The sequence below is a fragment of the Kogia breviceps genome, chromosome 20 (assembly GCF_026419965.1).
Source record: "Kogia breviceps isolate mKogBre1 chromosome 20, mKogBre1 haplotype 1, whole genome shotgun sequence".
NCBI classification, from domain to species: domain Eukaryota; kingdom Metazoa; phylum Chordata; class Mammalia; order Artiodactyla; family Physeteridae; genus Kogia; species Kogia breviceps.
The window spans coordinates 19,925,611-19,951,702 of record NC_081329.1 but is presented as its reverse complement, the minus strand read 5'-3'; the positions used below and the strand labels follow the sequence as shown (position 1 = coordinate 19,951,702).

General features: G+C 42.5%; 1 protein-coding gene across 9 annotated transcripts in view; it reads left to right on the top strand.

The window, feature by feature from the left end:
* Nucleotides 1-26,092, top strand: part of MFHAS1 (multifunctional ROCO family signaling regulator 1) — a 112,859-nt gene that overhangs the window by 23,895 nt on the left and 62,872 nt on the right. Inside the window, exon 2 of one of the 9 annotated variants that reach the window (XM_067022313.1) lies at nucleotides 2,865-2,911. The exons of the other annotated variants lie outside the window; for them this stretch is intronic. Within the exon in view, the coding sequence (XP_066878414.1) occupies nucleotides 2,865-2,896 (32 nt within the window). The 3' untranslated portion in view covers nucleotides 2,897-2,911. Of the gene's footprint in view, nucleotides 1-2,864; nucleotides 2,912-26,092 lie in introns of those variants that run through there. 9 annotated transcript variants of the gene reach the window in all.

The window sequence follows — 26,092 nt, the reverse complement described above, 5'->3', positions numbered from 1 at the left end:
CTCCACAGCCTACGTTCTCTGCCACCACCCTGTCCTGTCTCTCAGGGGGATGATAGCTTTCCACCTGCCATAAACGGGTGGTTGGTTGAGTGAAAAATGGAATAACGTGTGTGAAAGACGTGTGTTTAAACTCTGCAGTGATGGACTAGAAGCGTTAACTGGGCATCTACAATGGCGATAGGGCAGGTGGTGGGCGGTCCGGGGTGACTAGGCCTTGATCCCAGGAAGCTGCAGTTTAGGGAAGTGGTGCACCCAGTAGATGAACGGTTGCAGTGCTGTGTAATAAATGCCAAGTTAAAAAAGATCTCCGGGGCCAGGAGAGGCCTGAGGAGGGGAGCTCTCTGGAGCCCCATGGGTGGGGTTGGATGGATGGGAGCAGGCCTCTAGCTGAGTGGAGGTGACGCTAGAGGACTTTCTGCAAACCACCGGGTCCGCTGAAGTACGATGGAGTTGGGATGCGGAAGGGGGTCGTACAGATTATCAGAAGCCAGTTCTTTTACTTATCAGTGCCCATGCCATGTCGATAGTTTTTAGCCTGTCTACCTGATAAGCTAAACTTCTTGGCAGCATGATATACAGCTAAAATATTTTTATTTGATTTGATGATTTTTTTTCCCCCTAGGGTGAGAAGGACATATTGAAGGGTCAAATGGGGGAAGTGTACCTTTTGTAAGACCACTCAGGGCAGCGGCATGGAAGACGGATGTGAATGGAGTGGGGATAGAGTCAGGGGCTCACTCTGAGGTCATTCAGACGTTATATGATCCTGGACCCCAGGCAGGTCCCTAGGAATGAAGGAAACAGTCCAGGATGTTAATGAGGGCCTCTCCGCCTGGCTGGGAGATCTTGGGCAAGCGAAGTACGTCTCTGGGCCTCACTTTCCTGTCAAGCTAAGTACCTCTTGGGACCTCACTTTCCTGGCATGTCTCTTTGATTTGGGTGGATGGGATGGGATGGATTTTAACCACAGTGAGAAGAAAACTGGGGCGTTTATTTTTAAAACAGAAAGCAGAAGTGATTTGATAAGAATTAATTTCAACAGAACTGATATATGTTGCCCGCTGGCTTAATAGTTTTATTAGGGCTGTTTAGTCACCCTCCCTATGATGGAAACCAAGTGAATTCTAGTAGATTTGTAGTCTTAGGTTTCTAAGTAATGTCATTTGCAGAAGAGTAAAGTTCCGCATTTGTTCCTCAATTTGGAAGGATCATGTAGAAATCAGCAACTTTAAAAATATCCAGCAACCTTTCACCACTTTAAAATATTGAAAGGATAAATGATGCTGATGGCGGCTGGCCGTGCATCATGAATTATGGATGCGGCGTGCCCTGGAGCTCTTTATGGCTGTGCATAACGAATCATCTTTTGTTCTAGCTTATTTTCGTTGGGGTGCTTGTAAAAGAAGAGGTCAAAGCAGATGCATTAAAGAGATCTGTTTGGTGCAGTATGATCGTTTTTTGCCATCCTGTTCTGTTAGTTGCGTTTGTTGGTGCTTTGTTTATTCATTATCAAATGGGTCCGCCGTAGGGTGGGATCGGGGGACAGTGGCGGAGGACCCCCTGTGGAGTTAACAGTTGTGGGTCAGGCTAATGATAGAGCAGGGGGTTCGCACACCCCTTGTTGGTTCCCTGGGTCTCTAAAGCAGTTCTCTTCCTGCCCTCTTCTTTCTCTGAGCTGCACCCTCTTTAAATTCTTCAAGGCAGTCGGCTGCCACGACGTAAAAATGGGTTTATGCTCTGTATAAAAGCAAGTGAGGCCTTAAGTACTTTATAACCTGATAATAGTAAAATAAAGTGGAATAAATTATTCACATGCCCATGATCTTTTCTCCCACTAATTTTCTCTAGACTCTCAATGCAATTAGAGAGGATTAAAAAAACATGCAACACAGCAGAAAATTAGTCTGTGCTCTTTTTCCCCCTCCCTCCCCTGGCCAAGATTCCTTTAGAATCTGAGTATGCTATCAAAGGTACCATTTAAATTTCGTACATGAAGTCATGATGCCTGTAAGTGGAAGCTGGTGGTCACATTGCTTATTTTGGTCATTCATATCTCCTTTCTATAGTGAAAGCGCTACCTACTTTGTGAGGGCGGAGCCTCCCAGACACGGATGTCAGGCCTGGCTCATCTAGAATCAATTAGAAAAGGTCTACCCACCGCATTTCATTTGTGGTTAAATGAGCTGTCTCATCTGCCCTGAGATGATCGTTTGTGGGAGGCTCAGAGGCAAACATCGAAATAGTTGAGCGTGGCTCCAGATTGAGGCTCCAAGGCCCATGGCCGCCTCTGGAAGTGCACATCTACCGGGGGCTGGTCCATGTATTCATCAGAGTTCCAGCGTAGTCAGTTGCAAAATGTTGGGGCTATTCTGATTTCAGTGGTTAATTACGGTTTTAGCTCATACTAAAAATTAAAAAAAAAAAAGTCTTTGCAGGAAAAACTATTTAACTGAGTTTGTCTATATTATTAACTAAAAGACATAACACAGTGCTCATGCAATGTATAACGCCTGGAGGTTACACCTAGGTAGAAATTTGTCTGGATACACATCCACTTAATCCTGTATTCATTCAGCAGAAATTCACGGAGGCCTCGCAGCAAGGGCTGGGCACCAGGGGACTTCCAGCAGGAATCACTCTCAGAGCCTGTCCTCAAGGAACTTGGTCCAGAAAGGGAGATGAGGCTTGGGCACCACTATGAGACATTGTAAAATGGGTCTAGTCCCTGTGCCATGAGAATTCAGTAGAGAAAGAGACTCCTTCCAACTGAGTGGGTCATGGAGAAACTAGAATTCCACTTACAGGTGGTGGGAAAGGCATGTTGTAAACAAAGAATTTACAAATGGTCTTTTTTTTTCTTCTAGAGAGATCATCAATCAAATCCCTGGGTTTTTAACCTGTTAGCTAAAAAAGTGCAGTAATTCATAATTTTTGAATTACTATTAGCCAGTTCTCATGTAATGATACTCTGCATTACTTTTCAAATCCTGGGATTGAAATAATAATAAAAGAGTAGGAACATTGATTATTTAATTTTTTTTTTCTATGTGATACGTACAGGGGACATGATGTACCTCCTTTTATTTTTACGCTATTTTTGGAACGTTTATTTTCTTTGCTATCCTAGGAACAGTTAAAGGCATACTTCCAGTACTGTGAGATTACATTTTTAATTTGTGCTGTAAACATGGAATGGTTTATATGGTGAAGAATTCAGTGGGTCTACCTACACTATTAACCATTGTGATTTTAACAAACCATAGCCTTTGTTTAATTGCATTCTCTGCTAGCACAGACTTGAAGAGCTCAATCCATCTACTTTATTGTCATTTCCTTCTATCTGAGTCCTGTTTTGTTTCCCCTTCTTTACTATACGAATGCGTCTTAGTAATACAGGAAATATTGTGACTGTAATATGTGAGGCTGAACCGTATGCTGAAAGTAGATCATATCAAGCCATTTCTCTCTCTCTCTCTCCCTCTTTTTGTTTTTTGCTCAGTATCACCTTCTAAATTTATAGTTAGTTATTTGCAAATGATGGGATTATACTTTCAGGATTGTCTTGTATCAGATATATAGCTCCGCATTCTCTAAAGAAGCCTTATTATGCAAATTAGCCGCACTTTCTTGATTCATGAATTCATATCGTGATTTTATTTTGGGATTCCTCGAGGCAATCGCTTATTCGGGTGGTTCAGAAGACCGGAGAGCTCCAAGTCATACAGTGAACATTTTCCATCACATAAAGGCAGTTCTATCTTCTGCAGAAAATCAGTGAAGCAATCGCTGTGACAGTATGTTGGAAACTGGAGAAAGAAGATCGATCAATGGTCATTTAGGATCACTGTTCCTTTTTCGCAACTCTAAGAGTGATCTTTACTGGCTAATCACAGAGCCCTCTTCTAAGTCCCCATTTAAATGTCTCAGTTTTATCTTCTGAAAAAACAATGATCAGGTAGGAGAGTGCTTGGGGCAGGCAAAGGCACTTTACCTGTAAGTGGGTAAAGAGCTTCCCTAGGTTCCTTGGGAATATTTTTCTATCTTCCTGCTTCAAGAAAGAGCATAATAAAAATACTTCAGCAGGAAGTAAAGCTCTCTCAAAATTGCTAAGTCCCGGGAGACCCAGGATTGGAGCATCTTCGCTATCAGCTCCTTTTGAGGCTGGCACGTCGGTGATTCCTTGCTAAGGGAGCTCAGCAGGGCATGGAGGACGCCAGCTCTGCAGTGGAAGTGGTCTCTATCCTCATTGTCCTGTCTTCCCCAGTAAACTAAGAGGTCACCAGCTCTCTATAATAACCAGGCTTCTGACCTTTTTTGGCCTTTCTGGACTATGAAAATTTAGTTTTTCTAAGATACTGAATGTCAATTTTGGGAACAAAAAGTAGTTGGATTAAGGGGCTATACTTTAATAGTGGTAACTGGATTTTTTAAAAAATTGATGTATAGTTGATTTACAATGTTGTGTTAATTTCTGCTGTACAGCCAAGTGACTCAGTTATACATATACATTCTTTTTTCTATTCCGTTATGGTTTATTCCAGACTCGATTTTTATATGTAATTACTAGGAATTTCAGAGAAGTCACAGGGAGCTCACCTGGAGCAGCCTAAGATTTGACACCTGAGTGACTTAAATTACACTCAACAGCCACTTTCTAAAATGAAGAGAAGGTATCCAGAGAGTAATTGATATCATGTGTCATTTGCTGCTTTTTGGCGTGACCCCCCCCCCCCCCAGGGCTTTCCTGGACCATGGCCCTTGTTGAGTTAGCAGTCCTTCTAAGTTAAGGTAACTTGTAATCCGCGCCCTTACCAGCTTATACCCTGTTTGTCTGCCTTCCCATTTTTTTTAAAAACATCTTTATTGGAGTATAATTGCTTTACAATGTTGTGTTAGTTTCTGCTGTATAACAAAGTGAATCAGCTATATGCATACGTATATCCCCATATCTCTTCCCTCCTGTGTCTTCCTCCTACCCTCCCTATCCCACCCCTCTAGGTGGTCACAAAGCACCTGAGCTGATTGCCATGTGCTATGCAGCTGCTTCCCACTAGCTATCTGTTTTATGTTTGGTAGTGTATATATGTCAATGTTATTCTCTCACTTCGTCCCAGCTTACCCTACCCCCCCCCCCCCGCCGTGTCCTCAAGTCCATTCTCTATGTCTGTGTCTTTATTCCTGTCCTGCCCCTAGGTTCATCAGAACCATTTTTTTTTTTAGATTGCATATATATGTGTTAGCATACAGTATTTGATTTTCTCTTTCTGACTTACTTTTACTCTGTATGACAGACTCTAGGTCCATCCACCTCACTACAAATAACTCAATTTCATTTCTTTTTATGGCTGAGTAATATTCCATTGTATATATATATGTGCCACATCTTCTTTATCCATTCATCTGTCAATGGACACTTAGGTTGCTTCCATGTCCTGGCTATTGTAAATAGAGCTGCAATGAACATTGTGGTACATGACTCTTTTTGAATTATGGTTTTCTCAGGGTATATGTCCAGTAGTGGGATTGCTGGGTCATATGGTAGTTCTGTTTTTAGTTTTTTTTTTTTTTTTTTTTTTTGCGGTACGCGGGCCTCTCACTGTTGTGGCCTCTCCCATTGCAGAGCGCAGGCTCCGGACGCACAGGCTCAGCGGCCATGGCTCACAGGCCCAGCCGCTCCGCGGCACGTGGGATCCTCCCGGACCGGGGCACGAACCCGTGTCCCCTGCAGCGGCAGGCGGACTCTCAACCACTGCGCCACCAGGGAAGCCCTGTTTTTAGTTTTTTAAGGAACCTCCATACTGTTCTCCATAGTGGCTGTATCAATTTACATTCCCACCAGCAGTGCAAGAGTGTTCCCTTTTCTCCACACCCTCTCCAACATTTATTGTTTCTAGATTTTTTGATGATGGCCATTCTGACCGGTGTGAGGTGATACCTCATTGTAGTTTTTTTTTTTTTAAACCCCACATTTGTTTATTTATTTATTTTTGGCTGTGTTGGTTCTTTGTTTCTGTGCGAGGGCTTTCTCTAGTTGTGGCAAGTGGGGGCCACTCTTCATCACGGTGTGCGGGCCTCACTATTGCGGCCTCTCTTGTTGCGGAGCATAGGCTCCAGACATGCAGGCTCAGTAGTTGTGGCACATGGGCTTAGTTGCTCCACGGCATGTGGGATCCTCCCAGACCAGGGCTCGAACCCATGTCCCCTGCATTAGCAGGCAGATTCTCGACCACTGCGCCACCAGGGAAGCCCCTCGTTGTAGTTATGATTTGCACTTCTCTAATGATTAGTGCTGTTGAGCATCTTTTCATGCATTTGTTGGCAATCTGTATATCTTCTTTGGAGAAATGTCTGCCCTCTTTCGGATTGGGTTGTTTGTTTTTTTGATATTGAGCTGTATGAGCTGCTTGTAATTAATCCTTTGTCCGTTGCTTTGTTTGCAAATATTTTCTCCCATTCTGAGGGTTGTCTTCTCATTTTTTTTATGGTTTCCTTTGCTGTGCAAAAGCTTTTAAGTTTCATTAAGTCCCATTTGTTTACTTTTGTGTTTATTTCCATTTCTCCAGGAGGTGGGTCAGAAAGGATCCTGCTGTGATTTACATCATAGGGTGTTCTGCCTATGTATTCCTCTAAGAGTTTTATAGTGTCTGGCCTTACATTTTGGTCTTTAATCCATTTTGAGTTTATTTTTGTGTATGGTGTTAGGGAGTGTTCTAATTTCATTCTTTTACATGTAGCTGTCCTGTTTTCCCAGCACCATTTATTGAAGAGGCTGTCTTTTCTCCATTATATATTCTTGCTTCCTTTATCAAAGATAAGGTGACCATATGTGTGTAGGTTTATCTCTGGACTTTCTATCCTGTTTCATTGATCTATGTTTCTGTTTTTGTGCCAGTACCATACTGTATTCATTACTGTAGCTTTGTAGTATAGTCTGAAGTTCCCTGCCCAGTTTTAATCATTGTATCCAGGAGTTTCCAATTCTGCCTTTTTTTTTTTTTTCGGTATGCAGTCCTCTCACTGTTGTGGCCTCTCCCGTTGTGGAGCACAGGCTCCGGACGCGCAGGCTCAGTGGCCATGGCTCACAGGCCCAGCCGCTCCATGGCATGTGGGATCCTCTCTAACCGGGGCACGAACCCACATCCCCTGCATTGGCAGGCGGACTCTCAACCACTGCGGCACCAGGGAAGCCTCAATTCTGCCTTTTGAGTTTAGTTTCTTCAAGGAGAGCTAGGTTTTTATGAGCAAAGAATTTCTAAGCTTTTCATTTTTTTTTTTTAACTTAGGTGGACTCTTAATTGACTTGTTTGGGACCTAGATATCCTTTTTAGTTTGTTGTTTTTGGGGTTTTTTGTTTTGTTTTGTTTTGTTTTGCGGTACGTGGGCCTCTCACTGTTGCGGCCTCTCCCTCTGCGGAGCACAGGTTCCAGACGTGCAGCCCTAGTGGCCATGGCTCACGGGCCCAGCCGTTCCGCAGCATGTGGGATCCTCCCAGACCAGGGCACAAACCCGCGTCCCCTGCATCGGCAGGCGGACTCTCAACCACTGCACCACCAGGGCAGCCCCTAGATATCCTTTTTAGTTGCTAATTCACATATAAAGGCAAAAGAAATCTCAAGTAATCTTTCAGATGAGAAAATTTCAGTGCTGTGTTATATAACTTTATGATATCTCATCTTAGTTCCTGTTTTTCTTCCCTCCCACCTTCCTTCCTTTATTCCTGTTTTCTTTTCTTTCTTTCTTTTTTTGTTTTTAAAGAGAGCCTAGAGCCCATAGGTGAGTTTATTTTGGGGTGCAACTGGGAAAATTCATTTTACCTGATAAAGAAAATAAACTTCAAAAGCATCTGGTAGATAGCTGGTACACATTACAGGAAGGGAATAGCAAATTTTATGCTGATTGTAGTTCTATAAGACGATGTAAATACGTTTGAATATTTTAGGGGAAAGAAATGTAAAAAGTGATTTCACCCAAACAGTTATTTGTGGTCTTCTGCATTTGGACCTGTCTGAAACACATCCAAGTCAACAGAAGAATATTTGGAATGTGAATTTGGTCCAGGGAATGTTGAACATATTTTTGCTATGTAATTTTCAGTATGAAGGCACTGTGTCACTAATGTGTGAGCTGGAGGGAAGAAGGGGTGGAGGAGTTGGGGCAGGGCCATTTTGTTGCACAGTTCCACTGCAGGCAGCATGAGCAGTGCCCCTGGCAACATGCCTTGAACAGCCCTCTTGGCCATTGGCAACAGGCCTGGTTGGCTTGTGGGTGGAAATATCTTTGTTCATTCATTTATTCATTTGTGGTTATAGCTGGTTAGGGGTGAAGTCCAAACTCAGAATGAACCAGGTCACAGCACCCCAGGGAAATAGGTCTCTAAGCCTGGCCATAGGGGTAGGAATCAGATGGTCAACACAGAGGTTGGCAACGTTTTGGTGATGTGGTCTGGAGAAATCTAAGGAGTAGAGACCAAGAGTCCAGGGGGTCATGGCTGGTAGAACAAGAGCATAAGTGAGAGCCCGTTGTTGGTGAGGTCAACTGGGTAGGAATTCTTTTTTTTGGGGGGGGTAGGAATTCTTTATGCCCCCACCTAAGCAGGAAGTAGATGAAGGGCTTTGAAGCTCCCTGGAATTGTATAGAAGGAGCCACTGTTAATTTCAGAAAGGGATGGGGGGGATGGAGTGAGCAACAGCATTAATTGGAGGTCTTATGCTGAATCCATTGGGACTGAATTGTCCCATAGAGAATCAATCACCAGTTATTAAAGTGTTTAAAAATAGGTATTCTAAGTTGAGGGATTTATACTACCTGATTTCAAGACTTCCTTTGAAGCTACAGTATCAAGACAGTGTTGTATTGGTGTAAGGACAGATAAATCAATCAGTAGAACGGAGAAGACCCATATATATGGTTAATTGATTTTTGACAGAGGTACAAAATAATTCAGTGAGGGAGAGATAATATTTTCCAAAATAGTGCTGAAACGATTAGATATCTATATTTATAAAAATGAACCTTGACCTCTACCTTGTACCGTACACACAAATTCACTTGAAATGAATCACAGATCTAAATGTAAGAGCTAAGACTGTAAAATCTTATGAAGAAAGTGTAGGAGACTCCTATGCTTATGAAGAAGGCATAGGAGAAACTCCTGTGCTTATGACAATTTTGCTATATAGGACTTAATCAAAATGAAAAACTTTTGGTCTTCAAAAGACCTGTTAAGAAAATGAAGAGGCAATCCATAGTTCAGGAGAAAATATTTGCAAAACGTATACCTGATAAAAACCAAAACAGAACTCTTACAAGTCAATAATTATAAAACCAAATTAAAAACTGGGCAAAAGATTTGAATAAACACTTCCCCAAACAGGGTATATGAATGGCAAATAAACATATTAAAAGATAGTAGCATCACTAGTCATTAGAAAAACACAAATTAAAACCAGTAGGAGATATAGCTACCCACCCGCCAGAATGGCAAAGATTAAAAAGACTGAGCATACCAAGTGCTGGTGAGGATTTGTAACAGCTGGGGTTCCTCCTGCATTGCTGCTGGGAATGTAAAGTGGTGTAACCATTGGAAAACAGTTTGGTAGTTTCTAATAAATTTAAACATGCATTTACCATACAATTTAGCAATTTCATTCCTTGGTATTCACCCAAGAGAAATGAAAATCTGTGTTTATAAAAAGATTTATACACAAATGTTTATAATAGCTTTTTTCATAATGGCCAAATACTGGAAACAACTTGTCTGCTAAATAGATAAATTGTGGTATATTACTTAGCAATAAAAAGTGAACTACTGATGAAACAATGTAGATGAACATCAAGAGCATTGTGCTAAGTGAAAGAAGCCAAACACAAAAATGTACGTACTTTTGGGCTTGAATTCTAGAAAGGCAAAACTGCTATGGTGACAGAAAGCAAATCAGGCTGATGGTATGGGCAGGGGATGGACTACAAGGGAACTTTTGTGGGTGATGGAAATATTCCACATCATGATTGTGGTGGGGATGACAAGATTGGATACGTTTGTCAAACTGCATCAAATATCACACTTAAAATTAGGGAATTTTATTATATGTAAATTATACCTCATCAAAGCTAATTTTAAAGTAAGTTCTGGTTAAAATAATTCCTTCGACATCCTGAAACAAAATTTTTCACATTAACGTGGTATGTGCCTTGTGATCCTATCCTTTGTATATGAATTTTTAAAATTAACTAATTTTTAAAAATTATTTTAATTTATTTTGTCTGCATTCGGTCTTCATTGCTGCGCGTGGGCTTTCTCTAGTTGCAGTGAGCGGGGGCTACTCTTCGTTGTGGTGCGAGGGTTTCTCATTGTGGTGGCTTCTCGTTGTGAAGCACAGGCTGTAGGCGTACGGGCTTCAGTAGTTGCAGCACCTGGGCTCAGTAGTTATAGCATGCAGGCTCTAGGGTGTACAGGCTTCAAGAGTTGTGGCATGCAGGCTCAGTAGTTGTGGCTCACATGCTCTAGAGCGCAGGCTCAGTAGCTGTGGTGCACGGGCTTAGTTGCTCCATGGCATGTGGAATCTTCCTGGACCAGGGCTCGAACCCGTGTCCCCTGCATTGGCAGGCGGATTCTTAACCACTGCACCACCGGGGAAGTCCTGTATATGAATATTTTGATAAGTGGAACATGTTATGAAGATAAATCCAGATTTCCCACCTATGTTTGTGTGATTGGTTATATTCTATTATGTTGAACCATATGAAATTGTTGATATCCAGTAATTTTTGAGCTGTAAAAGTGGCAGTTTCCTGTTGTTCAACTAAGAGAAGAAATTTTGTTTGCTTTCTAATTCATTGGAAAGACTTTTGGCAGCGGTTACAGCTCAAGATTATGTGGCAGTGGTCAAACTTCAAGAGTTTTGTAAGCCAAAAAGCCTAAATTTTTGTTCTAAGTTATGCATTTTCTTTTCCCTCATTTTGTTTTTTCAGTTCAGTAGATGTTTCATGTATCTATCGCTTTCAGGGCATTATACTTGGAATTACAGTGGATGGATATGAAGATGAGTTTGTTGCCCTTGCCTGGAAGAATTTAGGTGATAAAATTAAAAGACATGTATAGACTTTGCCATAATCACGACTGTGAAATACAGCTCTTAGTCACAGTTGTCTCCATTGTAGTAATTATAGAAAGGTATTTGGATTTTCTTACTGAAGAAATAAGTGCTGTGGATGTGTATATATAAATCTATGTGCATATGAGCCTAAAGAAAAACTAGAAACAAGGTCAGCAATTTGCATAATATTCGAGTCTGCCAAGAGCAAGCATATCTCTTAAACAAGAAAAGTCTGTATTGTTTGCCGTTACTTAGTGCATGACCTCACACTGACTCTTTAGTTATCCATTGACTGTATTGAGCTGTTGGTCATAAGTGAGGTGAGCACTGCTTAGGAGGTTTGCTTCTGGGTGTCTTTGTGGCCTTTTGTTTGGTGTGCAGAAGATGTGGGGAAAGTGGCTGTCACTTCATCCTAGGACTAAATTTCATTGTTTGTTGAGTTGGTGACAGGGGCCACACTAAGCATCAAATGAAGAACCCTGGGAAACTTCTAAAGACATATTCTAGAGCATTCAGTACAACACTGTGTCCAAGCTGGTCCACTCGATGCCCTGTTTTCTTAGGTTTCTGAGTGGAGACCCATCTGAGCAAAATGGAAAACAACAGAATGCATGCTTTATGTCTCCTAAGTCTTGTGTATTTCCTCCTTCTCTTTTCCTAAATAAGTCCAGGGGACTAAGAGGGCTATTCTTTTTATGTGGCGTGAAGCTATTCTAGCAGTCAGAGATGAGATTGTTGATAGTTGATACATAGCGCATAGGCTGTTGTTTTTGGACCTCTGCCCCAGAAGAGCATGTACCCAAGAAATAATGTTATATAAGTGGGATGGGTTTCCATGTTTTGTTCTGTGCTCTCTTTATGGAGTCTCACAGCTGTTTGGAGTCTCACAATAATAGCCTTTACTTTTTTTTTTTTTTTTTTTTTTTTTCCTGTACGCGGGCTTCTCACTGCTGTGGCCTCTCCCGTTGCGGAGCACGGGCTTCGGACGCGCAGGCTCAGCGGCCATGGCTCACGGGCCCAGCCGCTCCGCGGCATGTGGGATCTTCCCGGACTGGGGCATGAACCCGTATCCCCTGCATCGGCAGGCGGACTCTCAACCACTGCGCCACCAGGGAAGCCCTAGCCTTTACTTTCGATCAAGGATTTGCAGTTCTGAGAGGGAGCAGGCATACTCAAATTAAGTAGTGCAGTAGTTTTATTGGTGCCATTGTGGGGCAGTAGAAGAGAATACTTGTTTTGGAGCAGCCAGATGTGGATCAATCCTAGATCCTACACCCTAACGTGTATAATCCTGGGCAAGTTTTTAAATTTTGAGCTGCCACTTTCCTTATCTGAAAAGTGGGATTAATAGTGCTGTCACTTAAAACTTGAAAAATAGACACTAACTGCCAATATTCTTTTTATTATTTTATTTTTTTTCAATATTCTTTTAAAATAGTCTTTTAAAAATTATCATATAGCAAAAAAAAATTATCAGAGTAAAATTGACTTTTTTCAGCATATAATCCTATGACTTTTAACTCATGTATAGATTCATGTAATCACCACCACAATCAAGGTACAGGAAAATCCTATTACCCCCAAAAAACTCCTTCCTGCTAACCCTTTATAATCACATCCTTCCTCCTTCACAAAGACTTGTTCTTGAAAAGGGTCATGGGGTACAAATCATGCTTAATTTATATTTCATATCACTCTAAACTTAGCGAAATCTTTAGCTTATGATGAAAAAGCATATGTCAGGAATCACTTTCTGTGACAGAAGAATGTGTGTGTGTGCACACATGCGTGCACACACAAAAAGAGCAACATGGAATTTTTTTCTTCTCCCTTCACCCCTTTCTTAGGAAATACTTACATAATCCTGCACATTGGAGAAGCTAAACTCCAGAAAAGTCTAATTCCCAAACCATGTCCTCTGCTTTGAGATTCTTTCTAATGAAATCATACATTAACATGAAATTTAACAAAATTGTGTTTGGTACCACATGTAACATCAGCTCCAGCAAGGTTGTAAAATATCTGCTTTGTCTATAAAATCCTTCCATCTTTTGAGGCAATCAGAGTTCTTTGAAAAATGGTATGTGCCTTTAAGTTACCTGCAGTCTAATTTAAGAGACAAAACTAAGACAAGCCTTCCTGTCCCTTATGAGTTGAATGGTACCCCACCTCCAAAAAAAAAAAAAAAAGATATTGGAGTCTTAACCCCCAGTACCTCAGAATGTGATCTTACTTGGAGATAGAGTCATTATAGAAGTAAGTAAAAATGAAATCATTAGGGGCCATTAGGGTGGGCCCTAATCCAATATGGATTTTTTTTATAAAGACACTCCATGTCTTTATAAAAAGGGGAAATCTGGACTCAGAGACAGGCACACAGGGGAAGGTACCATGTGAAGAGAAAGGCAGAGATTGGGGTGCTGCATCTATAAGCCAAGAAATGCCAAAGAGCCAAAGATAGCCAGCACAGTGCAGACGCTAGGGGAGAGCCATGGACCAGATTCTCCTTCACGACTCTCAGAAGAAACCACCCTGCCAGACACCTTGATCTTGAACTACTCGCCTCCGGAACTGCGACAAAATACATTTCTGTTGTTTAAGAGTCCAGTTTGTGGTATTTTGTATGGCAGCCCTAGCACATTAATACACTGTCCTTAATAAAAACTGCCGTTTTTAAATGGCAGTTTCTTTGTGTATAGGAAGAAAGGACACTGGTGTTTGGTAAATTTGGAGTCTTAGTGCTGATGACCACTCAGAATATGATGTGGACCTTTCCTGGTGCTGACACCTCCATGTGTAGAACTCAGTACTTTCTCGACTCTTTTTAAAAAGTGGCTTTTACGGGGTTTCCCTGGTGGCGCAGTGGTTGAGAGTCCGCCTGCCGATGCAGGGGACGCGGGTTCGTGCCCCGGTCCGGGAAGATCCCACGTACCGCGGAGCGGCTGGGCCCGTGAGCTGTGGGCGCTGAGCCTGTGCGTCCGGAGCCTGTGCTCCGCAACGGGAGAGGCCACAACAGTGAGAGGCCCGCGTACCGCAAAACAAAACAAAAAAGTGGTTTTTACAATTATTGCCTTCACCTCTCTTCCTTCTTTCTCTCCACCTCATCTCACTCCCTTTCTCCTCTCTCATGAGTGCCTTTTCTTCTTCCCCACAAGCCTGCCTCCTCCTCCTCCTCCTCCTCTTGCTTCCCCAGATGCCTTTTCACTCATGGCTACACAGAGACGATATGAATCTAATGACATTGTACCTTCATCGAGTCCTCTCCCTTGACAGGAGGAAATTAATGATCGATAGGTGGTTAGGGGTGACTGCTTCTTAACCGATTATGGTTTTGTCCAAGAAAACTCCCATCAAATACCAGCTTGAACTCTAGACAAGACTCTGCTTTACATTTTTTAAAAAATGTGATATTTGAAGGTCCAAATTCATAGGGCATATTTACATAATCTAGTTAAAAATTCTCTGATCCCACTGAGACCTCCTGACCTTTCCACTTTTATATTGTCTTCCAGCCCCACCCATGTCCTCACTTCCTCACCCAGTTTAAACCACATGGTCCATTACTGACTCTTCACCTCAGTTCCCTTAGCCCAGGTTCCATTCTGCACAGTCATTCTGGTGTTCATGTATTTGAACGCAGCTGCAGAAAAACCACCAAGGAAAAAGCAGGCTTAGGAAGAAACTTTCTCACCTTCCCACCGCTGTATTTACCAGCTCACTTGTATGCACACCCATATGCCTACTCCGCCTTGCCTGCTGTGATACATGAACCATCCCTGCCCCGGCCAGTTACTCGCAGGACACCTTCTACTCCCGTCTACTCAGAAGCCCTTCATCCTACAGTGAGTGCTCCCCTCTCTCTCCTGCCTCACCAGTTTCCCCTCTATTTGATCAATCCTGTCAGCAAATCATCAGACTGTAGCATGTCCTTTCTTAAAACAAACCACCAAAGCATGTTTTCACTTTATGGTCCATGCTAGCCGCTGTCTCTACCCTGTTTATAGTGAAGTTCCTTGAAAATGTTGTTCATCCTCCCCATTTATGTCCGTACTTCCCATTCCTTCTCTGAATCTCTTTCAGTCCAACGCTGTCCCCACCCGCTGATCCAGAGCCGCTCTCGCCTTGGTCTCCGGTGATGTACGCGTGCTCAGCGGTCAGTTCTCAGCGTGCCCTCCACTTGACCCCGCTGTTGTTCCCCGTCCTTCTGGAGACACGGCCCTCCCCGGGCATCCTGCGTCTTCACTGCTTTGGGGACATCATTTGCCCAGCTGTCTTCTTATCTCACTGGGTACTCAGTCCCCTTTGCTGGATGTGCTTCCTCATCTCAGCATGAAGTGTCGCAGGCCACCAGGGATGGCTCTGTCCTCAGACTTCTCTCTCTTCTCGAGGAGAGATTGGCAGAATTTTCTGGAAAAAGTCTTTTTTTAACACATCTTTTAAGTTTTGTGGGCCACATAGTCTGTCACAGTTACTCAACTGTGATGTGGCACAAAGGCAGCCCTAGATATTACGTAAATAAATGAGTGTGACTGTTCCAGTAAAACTATTTATGGACTCTAATATTTTAATTTCATATTGTTTTTATGCATCAAGAAATACTACTCTTTTACCATTGCAAAAATGTAAAAACCATTCTTAGCTCACAGGTCATATAAAAATAGGCTGTAGCCTGTCATACAAAAATCGGCCGTAGTTTGCTGATACCTGCTCCACATCACCAAGTGATATCATCCAACCTTGGTCTTACTATATCACACATACGTAGATAAATGAAGAATGTATACTTTCAGCTCTAACTATCCCGTGAATTTCACACTAACATATTCAGCTCCCTGTGTTATATCTCCACTTGAATGTCCAATAGGCATCTCATGTCTAAAACAGAGCTCTTGATTTTTTTCTCCCCTCTCAAAGCTACTTCTCTGAGTGGGTTTAACTTTAGTAAAAGTACAGGGGTAAAGCAGCCGTCCCAGATTGTGGTGGAAAGGAAGGGTAAGGATTCTGGAGTCAGTCGTGTGTTCAAATCCCAACATTCTGCTTCTTGCTAACTATGTGACCTTGAGAAAGTTACCTGCCTTGTCCCTCTCTTTAAATATGAAAAAGACCTACTTTAAAGGCATGCGAGGATGGTGAATACTGTGCCTGACCTGTAATAGGCTCAGTAGATCATAGAAACCACAGTAAGAAGCCACCTATATGTAGATATCGGATGAAGGAGAAAATTTTTGTAGTCTATTTACGTAATAGGATAAAGACAGCTTACCAAAGCAGAGTATAAATTAGAGAAAACAGAAGGACATTCTGATAGGTAATATAATCGATCAGTTTCCAACTTCCACAGGTAAGGCAACCCTGAAAACTGGACATCTCATGAGTCTCTGGCCAGTTTAGCTCTAGTGGAGGATGCTATGGGATGAATTGTGTCCTCCTCAAATTCATATATTGAAGTCCTAAGTCCTGCTACCTCAGAGTGTGACCTTATTTGGAGACAGTCTTGACAGAGATAATCAAGTTAGAAGGAATTCCTTAGATGGGCCTATTTCAATCTGTCTGGCATCCTCATTTTAAAAAGGAGAAATCTGGAGACAGAGAAGCAAACAGGGAAAACACGGACATCTCCAAGCCAAGGAGGGGGCCCGATTCAGATTCTCCTTTGAAACCCTTAGAAGGAACCAACCTGGCAGACACCTTGATTTTGGACTTCTAGCTTCCAGAACTGAGACAGTACGTTTCTGTGGTTTAAGCCACTCAATTTGTGGCCCTTTGTTATGGCAGCTGCCATGGGGCACCGATATAGGAAGGATCAGGAGGACTTCATTAGCTTGGCTTGATTTACAATCTCTACTAACACTCTCCATTGTTTTTCAGTGCCTCTAAGTTGTGCACCCTGCCCCGTATCACTACTGACCAGAGGGTCATGTCATGAGTTCAGAGCTGCAGTTACTCTCTGGGCTAAGTTCTAAGGTCCACAGATTCACTGATCTCTAAACACCCAAGCCAGTGCAAACCCTAGGAGTCTGTGAATTAGAGCTGTGGTTCCCAAAGTGTGGAGTATAGATTATCAGTCCCAGGAGATCCTCTGAAAAAGGGTTTCTGGTCAAATTAATTTCAGAAAAACTGTATTTTGTAGAGCTGTTTTTGAAAAACACCAAGTATCTTAGCATATGAGGAAGCTTCTGAGAAGTTCCACAGTTAAGAAATGTGATGAGCCTAGTTTAAGGAAGTATTTTTCAAACTTATGTGACCACAGAACCTGTGTGTGTGTGTGTGTGTGTGTGTGTGTGTGTGTGCATAAAACACTTGTGTATATCCCCCAGAGCGCTGGTGTTATATAGAATATATTCAATACCTTGAGAAATGCTGATAGAAAAATCTTGCTCACATTCATCGTATGGCTTTTTTTTTTTGGCTGCATTGGGTCTTCATTGCTGTGCGTGGGCTTTCTCTAGCTGTGGCGAGCGGGGGCTACTCTTCATTGCGGTGCACGGGCTTCTCATTGCGGTGGCTTCTTTTGTTGTGGAGCACGGGCTCTAGGTGCGCGGACTTAAGTAGTTGTGTCACACAGGCTCAGTAGTTGTGGCTCATGGGCTCTAGAGTGCGGGCTCAGTAGTTGTGGCGCATGGTCTTAGTTGCTCCGCGGCATCTGGGATCTTCCTGGACCAGGGATTGAACCTGTGTCCACTGCATTGGCAGGCGGATTCTTAGCTGCTGCCCCACCAGGGAAGTCCCAGGATCGGCCATTTTAACAGACTTTTCTCATATATCAAAGCATAATAAAAAGATGTAAAAAAAGAAAAGTACTTTGATATGTTTATATTTAGATGACATGGGGACATCTCAGTGTGTTTCCTTCACTATACAAAAGCTAAGTCTATTCCATAGAGCTATTGAAAGGATTAAATACGATACTAAAAAGTGTAAAAGTGCATTATTATGGCTGGCACATTATAGGCACTTACTAAACCATTTCCTTCTCTTCTTGGTTCTTTAACCACTCCCTACCCCCTTCTAGTTTGAGTTCACATGGCTATTGCTCTAGCTTGGGTTGTCAGGCTCAAAGGTTGGGAAATGACTCAGGTCATTGTATTAGAGCATTGTGTTTGATGCAGCTCAGGTATTGGAATCGTCTTGGTTTTTCTCAGTGTTTAGAAAATGTTCTACCAAAAGTTGGTGTTGGTGGGTTCTTGATGACAAATGTGTATGTGTCAACAAATGGTGCAGTTCAGCAGATAGAACTTTCCTGACTGTAGAGGAAAACTTACCTTAGGTTTTAGGCTTTTTTTTTTTTTCTGCACTGTGTGGCTTGTGGGATCTTAATTCCCCAACCAGGGATTGAATCGGGGCCCACAGTAGTGAAAGCACCAAGTCTTAACCACTGGACTGCCGGGAAATGCCTTGTTTTAGGGATTTTTAAAATTAGTTTGTAACAGTCACTTTTTGTTGGGTTAAAGATAGTTAAAAGTCATATACGTCTATTGAGTTCACAAAACAGAAGACTAATTTTGAACTCATTTTTAACTATATTATTCTTAGAATTAATTTCATTTTAATTCACCTCACTTAACAGTTATCTGTACTCACTTTTGTTTTTAATTTTATATATGCACTACCTATATATTATACATACACCACTTGTGTATCTATATTATGTTTTTAATTATACATTACTTATGTATATTATTAAATGTGGTTGAGGTGACTAGACCATCTGTAGCTGAATAAGAGGAAGAAGAAAATATCTAAGCCCAGAAGATTCACATGTTTATTTTAAGGCAGAAAATGTTTGCATATGTTGGCTTGAACAATATCTGAATTATGGAGTCAGAGATCTGAAAGAGATATTAAATTAGAAGTAAGCCTATCCTGGGTTGGTTAACTGATAAAAGTTGAGTTGACTATTTAATAGATAAACAGTGGGGGCACATCTGGAATTTATTTATTGATCTTTCATGAACTTTCTGTTTCAACCTCTATTGCTTTGAACTGATAAAGTTTTTTTTTGTTTGTTTCATTTTTTTCCTGCTTTGTTTAATGGGCTGAATTTGGTTTTGGCTTTTTTATGATTTTTTTTTCCCTCCCTCCCTCCCTTCCTCCCTCCCTCCCTCCCTTCCTTCCTTTTTTAGAATTTGGCAGTGCTTTCCAAAGTGTTTCCTTCTTCACTGCCTCCAAAACAAAATTATAAACAGGTTGGCTTCTTTTCTGATATAGTGTTTTTACTTTTCTGACTTGTAAATGTGTCTGGTTTGGAGTAAGTTTTAATGTTAGGCCTTGAAAGATGAGAACTTTGAGTTCTACTCATTTCTCTTTAGCACCTAGAGAATCGTGTTTGTTGTTAGGAAAGTGTATGACCAGAACTGTGTGGCCTGCAAGGTTCCCTGCTTGTGGTAATAAACGAATGTGTGCCCGTGGTAGGGAATCTGGCTCATAGGGTTGAAGCTTCACTAATACCATCCATTAACGCATCAGCATTACAAGGTGTGTGCTAAGTGCCATGACGATGCTCTGTTCTGTGGATGCAAAGATGAATAGGCTCGGAATAAGAGGCCAATTTCACTTTTTAAAGTATTAGTGTTTTTAACACTGAACTATGAGACCTTGTGAGTGAAGTGATACAAAGCTAATTATCCAATTATAAGTCTTTGAATTATTGTCTTTTGTGTAATATATGTCCTTGGTTTCCCACCAGTGGACCCCAGAGCCTTACCTAATGCCCTTGGAAATGATCACGCCCTCTTTTCTGTGATCTAAGGCAATTCCAGCAGGAAATACATGCACACCACCTTTTTCTTAGCTTCCTTTTCTCCCAGCGTGCCTTTTGCTTTCTCTCCTATGGTCTCAAAATCAAGGGGTAATGAAGTGGCTCTTCACGAGAAGGTGCAGGAGACTTCTAGGCCAGAGCCGTTTCTGTGCCAGGCGGTACACATCACACCTCCTGGGCACCCTCTGAGAATGATGCGAGCCGGGCAGGTCTCTCTGGCACTGTCCTTGCCTGACCCCACCTGACCAGTCGATTCTGTGCCTTGCCCAGCTCCCTCGGCTGCTGGCGCCAAAGACAGCTCGAGATAAAAGGAGAGCTAGTTTTCCAAATATGGGCCCCAAATCTTCCTTGCAGAGCTGTGCTCATGAGTAGTATGTGGGGAATCCCTGCTCTCAGCAGAAATGGGGAAGACTGTCCTCTACACTGTGTTCGAAACAGACAGACTCTCAGACTGTGGGAGCTCCCCAAGCTCCAGGATGAAGAGTATTTGGCTCTGTAAACAACTCAGGTTATTCTCGAATCTGTCTTTTCAAATCTGTTTTATGGCCAGTATCCTCTGTCTCCAGATTACCTCGACAGTAACTTGCTTCAGGTGTAAATGATGGCAGAAAGCAGAATGAATGATCTTCACAATTGTTCAGCTTTCCAGGTTTCCATGTGGAGATGGTGTGCATTTGGTAACGTTCGGTTTCCTCATCCACGTGACCCTTAGTAAGGAACCGCATTCAAGCCACGCTGCTCTCTGCTTTTCTGTGGGTTCCTGTGAGGCTAGCAACACAGCTCTGGGTCAAGGAGAAGTTCTTAACTCCTGGAAGTTTCAGAAGCTTCATCTTAGCTCGGTGTTTGCTTCTTCCTGTGGATGTTACTCCTGAAGGAGGAATGGTGGGTGATGTCCCGTCAGAGAAGAACACTTAGCAAGTTCATGTGTCAGGATTGTAGATCTGTAGAATATAGAGAATTCTAGAATAAAACAATGTTTACTTTCATTGCGAAAAATAGGAATATTTGTGTGCTACATTAGGATTTAATGGCTCCTTTGCCTGTGTTTCCGAAAACACTTGGTAGGTGCCTCTAATCCTCTATGGTAACCTGTATTGCTCTGGTTCTCACCAGACTGTGAGCTCCTTGGGGTCAGATGCCATGTCTTATTCATCTTTGTTCTTACAAGCCATAGTGCAATGTCAGGGTCGCCATATAAAATGTAGGATGCTTAGTGAAACTTGAATTTCAGATCAACAGCAAGCAAATTTTATTCTAAGTATGTCCTATATATACATGTATTGTTAAATTTGAATTTTAGATAAGCAAAAAATAATTTTTAGTATAAATATGTCTCATTCAATATTCAGATTTAATTGGCTGTCCTGTAAATTTACTAAATCAGGCAACCCTATGTAATGTCCCTTACTTAGAAACAATTTTTTAACTCAAATAGGTATAATTCTATAATGTGACCCCCAACTAAGGCAAATCAAGGTGTTCACTGGGCTTGTAGGATGGGAATTGCAAATAGGAGTAATTCCCTCCTTCACAAATAGCATTTGGGAAGATGAACCATTTCACCTACTACAACTGCATAGCCTTCATGATAGAAAAATGTAGCTAGGACCTGAATTAATGAATTTTCTAGTGCTTCTGGCCTTCTCTGAGCCAGGCAGTCCTAACCCAAGTTTTTTTTTTTTTTTTTTTTTTTTTTTTTTTTTTTTTTTTTTTTGCGGTATGCGGGCCTCTCACTGTTGTGGCCTCTCCCGTTGCGGAGCACAGGCTCCGGACGCGCAGGCCTAGCGGCCATGGCTCACGGGCTTAGTTGCTCCGCGGCATGTGGGATATTCCCGGACCAGGGCACGAACCCGTGTCTCCTACATCGGCAGGCGGATTCTCAACCACTGCGCCACCAGGGAAGCCCTAACCCAAGTTTTTTATGGTAATAATGAGCAGCTATTTTGGGAGATTGTGCATATTAACTAATAAAATATTTGTCTGGGTTTATGGAACTGTGGTTAAGAGGTACTGGCCTCTTTCTCTCTTTCTGCCATTTCTGTTCTTCTGAGTACATCTCTCCAGTGCTCCCCTTCCTTCCCGGAAGATGGGAAGGGGCAGGCAGGACAGGAGTTTGTCATCTGTTGAGCTAGAGGGACATCACTTCATGGGATGTGTGAGTGTGTACGTGTGGGTTGGTATATATCCACGGTATAAGTAAATAAGCATGAGTGGGTGGTTAATCCCCATTTTTATAGGAGGAGAAAGTGGAGCAGGTAGGGATGAAGTCAGCAGCTTGAGAGCAGACATATAGGCTGAGTCAGGCAGCTGCTGTTGCTGAGAATAGAATTGGGACCTCCTGCCTCCTTTGGGTTAAATGGGTTTTTTAGGCTATCTTCGCATCCACAAAGTAAGGCTCTGAAATAGGTCTGGGAATAAATGTTTTTGTGGAAATATAAACAGTTCTGACCTAAAGTATTTGGAAGTGAGGATTCATGCCCTTCTCCCAGAATGTAAATTTGACTCATGAGGGCTAAAAGCAATTATAGCCTAATATAAGAGACCATTAACAGACTTTGTTCTGCTGTCAGCCACATTAGAGCTTTGCAAGGTGGGGGGCGCTATGTTGGTTCTACCGTATTAGGGAAAGCAAAAATAGAAAGCTTCGTCTTTAGACTTGAGCACCAAATCAACGTATGGTTATTAAAAACATCAGTGGTAAATGGCCATGGCAGTTGGAATCTCAGCCTTAATGAAGGGCGATGGTGTCCTGATAACACTGAATTTGCAAAGAAACAAAACACTCCCATTGGTTTTGAAGCCATGGAGACCCACAAATGCCAGATAGAAAACTGGGTGTGGTTCCTAGGAGAAGGAGCTTCAAGATGGCGGAAGAGTAAGACGCGGAGATCACCTTCCTCCCCACAGATACATCAGAAATACATCTACATGTGGAACAACTCCTACAGAACACCCACCGAACGCTGGCAGAAGACCTCAGATTTCCCCAAAGGCAAGAAACTCCCCACGTACCTGGGTAGGGCAAAAGAAAAAAGAATAAACAGAGACAAAGAATAGAGACGGGACCTGCACCAGTGGGAGCGAGCCGTGAAGGAGGAAAGGTTTCCACACACTAGAAGCCCCTTCGCGGGCGGAGACTGTGGGGGGAAGCTTCGGAGCCGCGCAGGAGAGCGCAGCCACAGGGTGCGGAGGGCAAAGCGGGGAGATTCCCGCACGGAGGATCGGTGCCGACCGGCACTCACCAGCCCGAGAGGCTTGTCTGCTCACCCGCCGGGGCGGGCGGAGGCGGGGAACTGAGGCTCAGGCTTCGGTCGGATCTCAGAGAGAGGACTGGGGTTGGCGGCATGAACACGGCCTGAAGGGGTTAGTGCCGCCACAGCTAGCTGGGAGGGAGTCCGGGAGAAGTCTGGAGCTGCCGAAGAGACAAGAGACTTTTTCTTCCCTCTTTGTTTCCTGGGGCGCGAGGAGAGGGGATTCAAAGCGCTGCTTAAAGGAGCTCCAGAGACGGGCACGAGCCGCGGCTATCAGGGCGGACCCCAGCGATGGGCATGAGACGCTAAGGCCGCTGCTGCAGCCACCAGGAAGCCTGTGTGCGAGCCCAGGTCACTCTCCACACCTCCCCTCCTGGGAGCCTGTGCAGCCTGCCACCGCCAGGGTCCCGGGATCCAGGGACAAGTTCACCGGGAGAACGCACGGCACGCCTCAGGCTGGTGCAACGTCACACCGGCCTCTGCCGCTGCGGGCTCACCCCTCATCCGTACCCCTCCCTCCCCCCAACCTGAGTGAGCCAGAGCCCCCGAAGCAGCTGCTCCTTTAACCCCGTCCTGGCTGAGCGAAGAACAGACGCCCTCAGGCGACCTACACGCAGAGGCGGGGCCAAACCCAAAGCTGAACCCCCGGAGCTGAGCGAACAAAGAAGAGAAAGGGAAATCTCTCCCAGCAGCCTCAGGAGCAGCAGATTAAAGCTCCATAATCAACTTGATGTACCCTGCATCTGTGGAATACCTGAATAGACAACCGAATCATCCCAAAATTGAGGTGGTAGACTTTGGGAGCAACTGTAGACTTTAGGTTTGCTTTCTGCAAATATTAAAAGCAGCAAGGGAAAAACAACAAGTAACACATAAGGAAATCCCGAGAAGGTTAACAGCTGATCTTTTAGCAGAAACTGTGCAAGCCAAAAGGGAGTGGCAGGACATATTTAAAGTGATGAAAGAGAAAAACCTACAACCAAGATTACTCTACCCAGCAAGGATCTCATTCAGATTTGAGGGAGAAATTAAAAGCTTTACAGACAAGCAAAAGCTAAGAGAATTCAGCACCACTAAACCAGCTTTACAACAAATGCTAAAGGAACTTCTCTAGGCAGGAGCAGGAAACACAAGAGAAGGGAAAGACCTACAATAGTAAACCCAAAACAATTAAGAAAATGGTAATAGGAAAATACATATTGATAATTACCTTAAATGTAAATGGAATAAATGCTCCAACCAAAAGACATAGACTGGCTGAATGGATACAAAAACAAGACCCATATATATGCTGTCTACAAGAGACCCACTTAAGACCTAGGGACACATACAGACTGAAAGTGAGGGGATGGAAAAAGATATTCCATGCAAACAGAAATCAAAAGAAAGCTGCAGTAGCAATTCTCATATCAGACAAAATAGACTTTAAAACAAAGACTATTACAAGACATAAAGAAGGACACTACATAATGATCAAGGGATTGATCCAAGAAGAAGATGTAACAATTGTAAATATTTATGCACCCAACACAGGAGCACCTCAGTACATAAGGAAAATACTAACAGCTGTAAAAGGGGAAATTGACAGTAACACAATCATAGTAGGGGACTTTAACATCCCACTTTCACCAATGGACAGACCATCCAAAATGAAAATAAATAAGGAAACACACATTTTAAATGATACATTAAACAAGATGGACTTAATATTTATAGGACATTCCATTCAAAAACAATAGAATACACACTCTTCTCAAGTGCTCATGGAACATTCTCCAGGATAGAACATATCTTGGGTCACAAATCAAGCCTTGGTAAATTTAAGAAAATTGAAATTGTATCAAGTATCTTTTCTGACCACAGCACTATGAGACTAGATATCAATTACAGGTAAAAATCTGTAAGAAATACAAACACATGGAGGCTAAACAACACACTACTTAATAACCAAGAGATCACTGAAGAAATCAAAGAGGAAATAAAAAAATACCTAGAAACAAATGACAATGAAAACACAATGACCCAAAACCTATGGGATGCAGCAAAAGCAGTTCTAAGAGGGAAGTTTATAGCTATACAAGCCTACCTTAAGAAACAAGAAACATCTCAAATAAACAGCCTCACCTTACACCTAAAGCAATTAGAGAAAGAAGAACAAAAAAACCCCAAAGTTAGCAGAAGGAAAGAAATCATAAAGATCAGATCAGAAATAAATGAAAAAGAATTGAAGGAAACGATAGCAAAGATCAGTAAAAACTAGTTCTTTGAGAAGATAAAATTGATAAACCATTAGCCAGAGTCATCAAGAAAAAATGGGAGAAGACTCAAATCAATAGACTTAGAAATGAAAACGGAGAAGTAACAACTGACATTGCAGGAATACAAAGGATCATGAGAGATTACTACAAGCAACTATATGTCAATAAAATGGACAACCTGGAAGAAACGGACAAATTCTTAGAAATGCACAACGTGCCGAGACTGAACCAGGAAGAAATAGAAAATATGAACAGACCAATCACAAACACTGAAATTGAAACTGTGATTAAAAATATTCCAACAAACAAAAGCCCAGGACCAGACGGCTTCACAGGCGAATTCTATCAAACATTTAGAGAAGAGCTAACACCTATCCTTCTCAAACTCTTCCAAAAGATAGCAGAGGGAGGAACACTCCCAAACTCATTCTACGAGGCCACCATCACTCTGACACCCAAACCAGACAAAGATGTCACAAAGAAAGAAGATTACTGGCCAATATCACTGATGAACATAGATGCAAAAATCCTCAACAAAATACTAGCAAACAGAATCCAACAGCACATTAAAAGGATCATACACTATGATCAAGTGGGGTTTATCCCAGGCATACAAGGATACTTCAATATACACAAATCAATCAACGTGACACACCATATTAACAAATCGAAGGAGAAAAACCATATGATCATCTCAACAGATGCAGAGAAAGCTTTTGATAAAATTCA